The sequence below is a fragment of the Centruroides sculpturatus genome, unplaced genomic scaffold (assembly GCF_000671375.1).
Source record: "Centruroides sculpturatus isolate CEXI.00-Female unplaced genomic scaffold, Cexi_2.0 scaffold6, whole genome shotgun sequence".
In the NCBI taxonomy this organism is placed as follows: domain Eukaryota; kingdom Metazoa; phylum Arthropoda; class Arachnida; order Scorpiones; family Buthidae; genus Centruroides; species Centruroides sculpturatus.
Window position 1 is genome coordinate 1,791,093 of NW_019384869.1, and position 11,313 is coordinate 1,802,405.

The 11,313-nt window shown below is 33.0% G+C and overlaps 1 protein-coding gene across 1 annotated transcript in view; it reads left to right on the forward strand.

The window, feature by feature from the left end:
• The window catches only part of LOC111630850 (leucyl-cystinyl aminopeptidase-like), a 35,646-nt gene extending 28,608 nt beyond the window's left edge, over nt 1-7,038 (forward strand). Inside the window, exons 11-14 of the mRNA XM_023375014.1 lie at nt 1,446-1,495; nt 1,575-1,737; nt 6,655-6,737; nt 6,921-7,038. Of these exons, the coding sequence (XP_023230782.1) occupies nt 1,446-1,495; nt 1,575-1,737; nt 6,655-6,737; nt 6,921-7,038 (414 nt within the window). The remainder of the gene's footprint in view (nt 1-1,445; nt 1,496-1,574; nt 1,738-6,654; nt 6,738-6,920) is intronic.
• Nucleotides 7,039-11,313: the final 4,275 nt, after the last annotated feature.

Genomic DNA, 11,313 nt, shown 5'->3' on the forward strand with positions numbered 1-11,313 from the left:
AAAAATGTAGTGCTGTCCCTATAAACGAATCGCGGGTTGATAAATACCTTGTCGATGGACTGTTCTTTCCACTAGTTCCGAATCTTGTCCGTTCACTGGTGTGGAGGCACGGAGGAGTGTAGAGGCTTAACCAGGCACGATTTTTTCTCACGGTTTTAATCCTGGGTCACAATTTGAATCCTAGAGGACGACTTTGTTGGGCGGACTTTGGAAGACGACTCTCTTCTTGGGTTTTTTTTAAAATTCCTCTTGGGTTTTTCCATTAGGTCAGGTGGTTGTTGTTAAGGGTCTGGCGTCCAATATGGGCTCTCCATCGAAAGTTCCTGGTGACACATCCCTGACTAACTGGATCCGACTCATCAAGGAACAAACTCCGTGGGAAATAATTATTATGGCGTTTAGCCTAACTCGATAAAACGCTCGAATTTAACCGATTAAAGTTTCCAATAATTAAAATTTAAAATAACACTTTATTGTGGGTCTGTTCGTCCCTCACAAAAGTGTGCGCTTTCTATTATACAGGGTGTTCCATAAGTCTGGAAGCAAGTGTTCATTTTTGTTTATTCTTTTATACATAAAGTATGATATCGAATAAGAAGGAACGAATTCAAGTTATTCCGATGGCGAGAATCCGCAGAGAGAGTTAATGCCAAAGAATTTAACAGGCTTCATCCAGAGTGCTAGATGCAGCCAGTTAAAAACTCTTTGGAGTTCACGTTGTCTGTGGGTTCCCACCATCGGAATAACTCGAATTTGTTTCTTCTTACGCAACTCCATGTAAAAGTACATAGAGCGATTATTATAACTCTTACGATTCCAGACTTACGAGACACCCTGCATTACTACTGAATTTCGCGTAACTTCATTTCTACACAATAGAAATGACAGAAACGAATTCTGTCTTTTACGAAATTCTTTAAAAACACGACTCAAAATCCATACAATACAATATTAACTCAAAATCGAAGTTTTAAATATATTTCTGATGATTTAAAAGTCAAATTTCGTGTCGGTAGCCAATTCAAGAGACGAATAAGAGACACAGAATGAAGGATGACGATCATCACTTCTCTTATCTCTATTTTCGTGGATACGTTCAGTAGCTTACCTATCGATCTCTCGATCCGACAAAATGACTCGATAGAAAAACGAGGAAACAAATTCGAGAAAAATGGCACCATATACAAAATTGAGACGGTAATCGTGAATTACTTAGTCACTTAAGCCAGTTGTATATAGATTTACAACAGATATTATTGTAGCCATACATCAAATAAAGCGTTTAGAATATTACAAGGATTTAAAAATAAAGTATTAAAATTTTATCCTCGTGTGGTACGCTGTAAAATATATCATAACACTGCAAATGGTATACGAAAACATTTTAAATTCGGAACCGAACGCACTCTAAATTTGATTTATTTTCTATTTTATTTTAGAAAATACCGTCATTAAATAGAATTCAAATTTTAAAAGATGCCATGTTCTTTGCCGAGTAAGTAAACTTTTAAAATTTAATAATATTATTATTACTCATATTTCATTAAAATAGTTTTATCTTGTCATCGTTTTAGCAAAGGAGATATTCCTCATACCTTGGCGCTCGATATCTTCTCTTATTTTCCTTACGAAAAGGATGTTCTGGTATTAAATGTAGTGGGTTTTACAGAAATCGGATACTTTCTGAGAAATTATGAAATGGCTGTTTTTCAAACCAACGTACAAGAAAAATGGAAAGTAAGACATTTTATTATTTAAAACTATTCAATTTCTATTTTGCATTTACGCGGAATAAGTGATACACGCATCTTCGAGGATGTACGCGGTGGCGCGTTATATCTTCATGGGGTCCCGGGTTAATTTGAATTATAGGGCCCCGCGTAGTGTTGACTTCTTGGCGGAAAATATTTCTTATAAAAAGATTGGTTTGAGTCTCCTTGACGGTGGGAACCCCAGGTAATTGTCCCTTTTGCCCGTAGGATAACGCGCCACTGGATGTTTGGCACCTCTACCCTCTGGGGGATCTGGGATCTGAGCTCGATCGAAAAGTCGCAGGAATCTTCGGGAGGGTGATCTTTCCCGGTTACGTCGGGCCCCGTCTGCTCTTATTGTGCATCTGTCCAAACCTACGATGGATACGTATAAAAAGGCCCTCTTAGTCTCTCTGAGAGAAATTTTAAAAAAACGTTTAGGGGTGCGAAACATATTTTATGAAGCTTAATGTTGTTCATAATTGAATTAAAACATTTTTTTTCTCCTTTTCCACTGACAATAGAGACATTTTTAAAATAATATCTTAATAAAAATATACCAATATAGGAGAGTGTATTTTAAAAATTCAGGGGTGTGAGTAAAGGAAAGGTCTAAGAACCACTGGTCTGAATCCGTCGTAAGAAACACGATTGCGAGTCATTAGCCAATAAAGCAAAAAAGATTTCGATTTACCTAATTGGATATCGACCCGCCAATCATAATGAGAAAAGTCTGTTCTAGGTTTTTATTTCAATTTTTATAGATTTATTTCCTTCCGGTTTGTATTGTCTGGCGAGACTTTTATTTGAAAAATGTAGTGCTGTCCCTATTACAATCCCAATAAATTACACATTTTCCTTAACCCGGGTTTCTATAAAAACCATTATTTAAGGCAAGACTCTATAGGTTAGTTTTAATTTTTTTTTTTAAATGGTATAAAAGGTAATTGAAAGATAGGAAATAGGAAAAGGCAATGAACTTCTAATAGTCAATGTAGTAAGATAGCGCCGAATAATATTCCGAATATAGAATTATGCTGTTTAGACTCAGTTGAGAAGTATAAGGAAAGAACTGAAATTTTGGCTGAATAAATTTAATTTATTATTTTTAATAAAACAGTTTATAAATAACCTTATGTAGTGACTAATTAGAATTATGTATCTGAGATTTTTAATATCTTTTTACATCTCTCCCATAAACTTTGACGCTCTCTCTTCTATCGCCCAATGGTTTATGGGTTGTTGGGTAACACTTCCTACATATTCTTTTTTCTGTTTTTTAAATAAAAGAGATCTTATTAAATCGGCTGGATTAATCGTGCAATAAAATCTCTTTTGCTCGAAGCATCCCGCTTTTAAATCTTCCTACTTTTCATTCATCTTTTCCAAGAAATATGATAGGCTTACACAAGCTCGAATACCTTAAATAATATTCAAACTATTTCTTCTCTTCTTAATTCTTCCTATTTTATTCTTTATTTTTCTTATACTCTTCTCATTCCGACTGTCTAGAATATTCTCTTCACTCGGCTTCGTAATCATAATTCGAAAGGTTGTAGTGTACTGTCAATCAATTAAGAGATTTAAACAGTTAAACAAATAATAAAAAACAAAGGTCGAAGAGGGAAAACTGATTTTGTGGTCTTCATTTTTTTCAATTATGATCGCAACCCGTGTACAGTATTTCGGGAAAATTCTAACTAGTTTAAATACAGGGAGGCTGTCTTCTAACCACACCCTATAATAAATTTAGGAGTTTCCTCGATAGAGTTATTTACTTTATAGATTAACTTACGGGTGTAAGTTCGACTAAGAAGATAAAAAGATGAATAATAAAAAAAATAATCGAAATGAACTGATGTCACGAGTTATGAAAACGTAACGCACGGTCGATCCGCCAAGAGGACTTTCTATGGGAAACTGGACTTTATTTAGGTGTTAGAAACGAAAGGAAAGCCCAATACGTGCCCAACTCGGTGGTCGGGTGAAAACTCTCGTGTTCGGTGGTTTTATCCATTCGACCATTGATGGATAGTAGTGAGAGCGATGGTGCGTTTTCCTACGAGTAAAAAGGAAAATCGTCTGGGATCTCCACCGACAGTAGGCCATAAAATATTGGTTTGGGGCCCACTTTGGTGGAGATCCCGGGCAAACCAATCTTTTATAAACTCATTTCAGTAATAAGAATACCGAAATTTAAATTTGGCACCGTATCTGGAGCCCCGAATTGCCGGTGTGACACGGGTGCCGCGCAGAACTTAATACAAATATCAAACGAATATTAGCGCTCACTGACATTAAAGATAAAAACAGAATTTTACTGATAATATTTTGAAAATAATAACAATATTTTACCGTAAGTAATTATAAAAATATAATTAATTTTGTTTCAGTAAAGTTTATTTTTCATCAATTTTAGCCTCGAGTAATTTCTATTAATAAATAATAAATATCAACAAAAAGTTATTGACAAAAGTTTTTAATAAATAATAAATTCTCTCTTCTAGTTATACATAAGCATATTGTTTTTTATTGAACTCTAGAAAATGTTGTATATTTGAAGAAGGTATTGTCATTACATTTATTGAAATTTGGAAGCCACTGACTTAAAAAAATCATTATAAAATCAAATGAGAGACTATTTGACTTTTGTAGAAACATAAACGGAGTTTTTGAGAGAAATATAAAGAGTAATCTTTCCATTGATTACTTTTTCTATTGAATTTTTATATTTTTCCATTCGATATTTAAATTGGATTTTCAAATAGATTTATTTGTTTGTTTTGTTTCCTATTTAAAATGCTCGAAAATTAGTGTAGAAAGTTTCTATTTTATAGACGAAAATCCTTTAAGAAGCTCGAGTTTAATTTCTTAATAATTCTATTATTTTATTTTATTTTTTCTATCAAAAATTCAAATAAAACGCTTTCGACTCGGCCAAAGAAACAATAAACATTAATGAGGTATTGATTACGTTACTTTTTCACTAGTTTAAAATATATTTTTCAACAACTTTTGATAATTTTTATTGCTTTTTGATAAAGAATTACAAATAATTAAATTTTTAAAAACCGTAGACCTATAAATTTCCACCATCGTCCGTCTGCTTGCGTGTCCTTCCTTAATCTCTACAACGGTGTTAGATGAAAATCGAGACCAGATAAACCTAGGGGGTGGAAGTCCTCGACTAAATGTATACGAACTTTCGATTTGGACCGGAAGTCATATTATTTCGATTCAAAAACTTCCTCCCGAACGGAGTTATTAGATAGATGACCGGCACGACTCTTTGGTTAACGGGAAAAGTATGATGTACAGGGGCAAGACACTACTAAAATTGAGATGGAGAACATATTTTAAATTAGATAAATTAAGAATACGATTAAATTATGTAATCCGGCATTATGACGAAATTATAATCATTTTTGCTGGCTATTTTTAAAATTTATTGCTGATTCTGTTAGTTTAATTGTACGCGTATAATTAAATTGCGGTAATTAAATACAGTAAAGCCTGTCCAAAATGGAAACCCGCATAAACGGAAAACATTCTTTAGAACGGAGCGATTTTCTATGTTTTAAAAAACCTGCTCAAGGCGGAAACCTGTTAAACCGGAAAAAACATTTTGTATCTTAAGATTCCGGTTTAAATAGGTTTTACTGTATATTTTTACAGCATCGAATAAAATTGCATTCTTTTTACTAATTTAATATATCTTTTCAACAGTATTTTAAAATAATTTTTATTGTTTCGTACAACAAATTTACAATACAATACAACACATTAAAACCTGTTTAAAACGAAACGCGATTGCGCTGACAAGAATTTTCTTTTCTAGATTTTTATTTTATAGAAAGTTATGTTATTTTCCTGGATGTTATAGAATACAACACAGGGAAAGTATGGTAATCGCTAAAATTTTAATTCCCTTCCCCAATTTTTTCGCATTTTCTCGACATTTTGGTATTTCAGATTTCCAAAAACTGTAAAAGTTTTGTACGTATGCGTGTGTGCAAGCGTCTATTTTGCATTTTATCTCGGGACTAAATGAACCTAAACTGTTGAAACTCGGCAAGTTTACGTGTGAATATGGGTATTGATGCTATTAAATTTTGGTGGTTAAAGGTCAAGGAGATAAGAGATTGAAGGATCACGCGAAAGCTTGAGATTGAAAGCTTTACTCTTTATGGGATTGCAATTTTCAAAAATGCAACACGATAAATAACCCGCTCCCATAGTACAGTAATTTCCCGGGACCATTCCCCAAGAAGATGTAGAGCATTTTACATGGAATTGTTTCGAAAGTAACTTAGAAAATCTATGGAAATCATTAATTTCCAGTTATTTATCGCTTTAGTAAAGTATTTCGTGCCGTAACTAAGACTACTTACAATGATCAAGTGCTCAGAAATTTCTGGATCGATAATGGTAAGCGGAAAATATATAAACTACATAAAATCCAAGCGAAGTTTCGGAGCATTTCTTTAAGAATATCGTTTTTTTTTTCAAAAGATTTATTCTATAGGATAAAAGGCCCTTTTAGTGCCCACGGGCCCAATTATTCTGGTAAAGTGCTTCGCTTTCGCGTTAGACGGGTTTCCGACTTAAAATAGTATTTTGCGTAGCAAATAACTGATTTATACAGTACGTTATACATGTAATTAACACAGTATTGTAGCATTTAGTACCTGGTAGGCTACCGTGTACAATTCCTCAGTACAATGAAGGGAATGATCGGAAATATGTCATACGTAATTTTAGGAATACGGCAGCGTTAAGTAATTTATCAACGATTTCTTAAACGGGTTGCTCTTTTGTAGAGGGTCCGTTTTAGACAGGTTTTACAGGTATTAGTGAAAATTAATTTTTTTATTTAATTTTTTAATTATTATTTTAATTTCAGAAATTTATTCAATACGCTTTGGGATCGATTTACGCTAGATATTTGCATAATTGGGCTAAAGAAAAAATTGAAGAAGAACTATTGTAATGAATTATGTCTTTTATTTATTATAATTTTAAAAATTATTTTTTTTTTATTATCTAGAAATAAAACTCACCATTACCCGCTAAACAAATCGTATATTTAATAATAATAATAATTTCTATAAATTATATAAAATGTTTAAAAATAATTACAACTTTGAATAATTTTTCTCTTAAATTTAGCTTATCAAAAAATACATATATTTCTATTTTGTGTAAGTACGGTTATAAAAACTGTTTAAGTAATTCGAGAGAAGTGATGAAAGAACTCATGAAAGGAAAGGACCCAAAAGAAATGTAAGATAAAATTACTCGAATTTTAAATAAATTTATGGAAAAAAAACTAAAATTTTTATTCTAAAAATATCTTTAGAGAATACAGCTTTATTGTCGGATGTAGTTTCATCATGTACGGCAACAAAAAAGATTGGGAAAACGTTTATAAACGTTACAAAGAGACCAAAAGTTATGATGAGAAACAAATATTTTATGCAATTTTGCCTTGCACAAATGATGAGGTCTTAGTTAAAAGGTAAATTTAAAATTTCAACAATAATTTATTTATATATACATATTTAAAAATTATTATAATTGGATTTTTTGAAGATTTTTTGATGAAGTGTGGAATCCTGAAAAATACCATTATTTCACTCCAAAATTTTGGACCATGTTCGTTGAACATTTGCAAGAAAAGTGGTCTTCGTTATCGAAATCTCTGTAAGATTTTTTTAAATAAATAAATAGTTAACTAATTAAAATTATTAACGCGAATTGCTTTAATTTCTTTTAATATATACGTATTTAAAAAATTATTAAAAGCAGTGCTGGACACAGACTCGTTACGGCCATAAATTATAACATATTTCGGGCCCTTCCCCTTTACTATTAAATTAATAATGACTAATGTAAAAATGTAAGACCCTATTATAGAGGCCCCGTCGTAACGAGAGGCCCTACGATGCAGCTTGTGCAAATCGTGCCATCTTTTAATATTTTAAAAAATTAAAGCGATTCGAGTTAAAACTATGCATTATATAAAAATTATATACATAACTATATTGACACTGACTCACTCGCCCATCAATACGAAATGTTCGAGAGAAAGCAAATTTCTGACGAAAAAGTAAACAGTCCAACGGAAAGAGAAACTCAAATACGTTATAAGGAAAATTCGAAATCTCGAAAATATTAAGTAAGCCTATTTATGTTCTACGAGAAGTTAAAGTTGGATGACTAAAATCAAAATGGCGTCGAGTGTCGGATGGCGCACCGGCTGCTTATTTTTATAGCCATAAATTCGTCGGTATTATTCAGAACTACAACGTTTTCTTTTGTCTTATATCGATTACATTTTATTAAGATTTTTTTAATATATAGATTAACATAAAAATAATTGACTGACGAGTGATCGAGGTGCAGTCTATCTCTGCTCTGGGGACCCGGGTTCGAATCCGGACCGAATAATCCCCAGAAAAATTTCGGAGTTGGTCCATCTAGATATAGCGGGCCCAAGTCTTCATCGAGGATCTGGTCGAACCCATAATGGGTTGGCTAAAGGAGGCCCTCTTAGCGCCCACAGGGCGAAAAGAGTTAAAAAAACTATAAAAATAAAAATTACCATAATTCGTTTATTTTAATGTATATGTTATCCTTTAAATAATTTTAAATGAAATTTTTAATTACAGATATGGAAGAATTGTTTTATCTCTTATTTCCGAGATAAAGGATTTTGATTCTTTCGAAACGGTATGTGGGACTTTAAACAATTGCTTGTAATTAAAAATGAAATTTTTAAAAAATTACAAAATATCAATTTTAATTATTTATTAAAAGTTCTTTATTTTCTCGCTTGAAAGATGAAAGAATTTTATGAAAAAAGAAAAGGCGATTTCGATGAAGATACAAGAACGGATATTGAAAAAGCAATGGAGGAACGATTTAAATCGCTATCTAAGTGGAATGCTATAGCCAAAAATATCAGCGAATGGTTGGAAAATGAAAGATGGTTAAAAATAAATATTAAATAATGAAATAATTTTGGCACGAATATGCAAAAATGTGTAAATTATGTCACGATCGGCCGCATTCGCAACTAAGGATCGGGAGTTAAGCTTTGTTTCCACTTACAAGTTTCCAGCGACAACGACAAACGGTAGAGGCTGTTCTTGGTAAACAATTCCACAAGGCATGTGTCTCGGCGCGCCACTAAGGAGTATTCTCGAAGTAGCGAATATTTTCTGCTGCCGCTAACACTGCGGCTTTCCATAGCCAGCAAGGTGACGGCGTATACCCGACGTCAAAACAATAGAATGTACCCCGTGTTTGAAAATTTGCTTCGTGACACGTTCGAACGTGGGATAGATTCTATTGTTTCGACGTCGGGTATACGCCGTCGCCTCATTGGATATCGAAGCAAATTGGCTGATGTATTAACGCGTCTTTGCCTAAGCGCAAACAATGTCAATGGAATAAACTTGTATATTTTGACGCCGAACGTTTGCCATTGTGACTGGACGCTGCCACTGGTAATTTGCGAGTGGTAACCGGGCTTTAGAGTTAGAAGCTAACGAATTACCATTAGCGCTTCGGTTAACTTCTCGTTCTTGATCCTTGGGTGTGAGCGCCTACGTGCGTACACGTACCATTTATACTTAAAGGTATATTAGTGTGTGAGAAATTAGCAAACTGTGGCAATAAAAAGTAAATCGTCGACAATCATTCAAGCATAATTATATGTTTCGAATGATGTTTTGTAAAGAAATTATTAGAGTCATTTATAAATGAATTTATTTTCTCGAACTTAATGATTTGTACGAAATGTCAAATATCTTAAAACTAGAAACTATGTAGCATTACGTGTCTAACTAAACTCGATGTCTTATATCGATGCAATTGCATTTACTTAAAATTTAAGAAGTATTTTATATAAAATATATTTTTACTTTAATTTAGTAACTTTAGAATTACTCTTAATAAAATAAATGAGATGTTTTTACATATATTTATTTATTAAAAATAACATTGTAATAAGACGTGTCTTGTAAAGAAATTTTTTAATTATTTTTCAAATAACATCGAATAAAGTTTATAAATTTTGAATCATTTATTTTCATAAATCGCTATTTTTTGATTAAAACAATGCCATCAACTGTTTAAAAATTAAAATGAAATGAGTAATTACTGAATAAAATGTAAAGATAACGGGAATCCACTTTCGAATAAATCCTTCAAAACAAAATCCGTAAACGTCTAAACACGTTGTAATCCATTTTTACTCGAGCATAAATAGAACCTCGATCTGACATAAAAAATAAAATTATCCAATATGACATTGGCTACCAGTGGTCGAGTGGATAAAACTACTAGTCTGTGGTTCGGGCCTGACCAACGCACGCGAGGACGATTTATCAAAGAGGTATTGGAGGAAGGAAAAACTGGCCCCTATTTAAATTTTGGCACTTAAATAGGGGCCAGATTTCTTTAGAACGTTCTTAGAAAATTAAACGGATGAACGTGTTTGTTTGTTAAGTTATGGCAATGCAATACTTGGGCGATTTGTCTAGAGGAGATGCCTTCCGGGAGGTCTTTTTAAGGGTAACTGGCTCCTATTCGGGCGTTACAAACGTGGAGATTGGTGCCCGGCCAGTCTGTTTTGGCCAGGCGCTAATCCACCATCGAACTCCCAGTGTTCGGGGAACGGAGCCGCTTGGCCGCCGGTGGGCCCACACGCGAAGAAAACCCAAAAATATTACGTCGCTAACTCGTCAGTCAGGCGTAAATCTCTGCCCAATTTCACTTAAAATACCTATAATGATTTCCTACTACGTTAAAAATACGCTTATAAATATTTGATTAGTCTCGAGTTTTTATAATTAATCTAAGAAATTCTTATTCTGTTCGGATTTGTGATTATTTACCGATACTCCAGCGGGCATTTAAAGCTTCTTAATCAATCGGGTATTCGGCCAAACCTAGGTTGGGGATGGCCAAGCGGTAAAGGATGAGTCCCGAAATATCCAGGACAGATTATACAGATTATTTTACTATAAAATTTAAAAACTATTTTCAAATGTAAATACAAGGTTTCCGAAAATGAATGATGCGATTCTGTAAGATCATTGTGTAACAGTAACGTATTGACTATTTTACTCTGGAAGATTTTGTATGACAATCAGTGATTAAAACTGGTTATTTACGGATTGTATGTATTTGCCATTAAGTATACAGCATAGATATAATTGAAAGAATTTATATCACAGAATATTTGGCATAATATTTGCACTCGCATTATAGATTTTTATTAAATGCGAACTTTCATTACATACGACGTTTTACACGAGATTTTTATAAGATTACAAATAAAGTGTAAAGAGATAAAGTTGGACTTCTCGAAGGTCAACCTTATCTCTTTAGGTGAGTTCATTCCGCCTTCCGCCTTCTTGGAAATGTAAAATTTACATTACGCGCAATATTCATAAAGCGTAGTGATTAAATCTATACATAAAAGGCCTACTAACGCTGTACAAAATCTGTTGGAGTTATTGATTATAACACAAAAACTTCTAGAGTGATTATT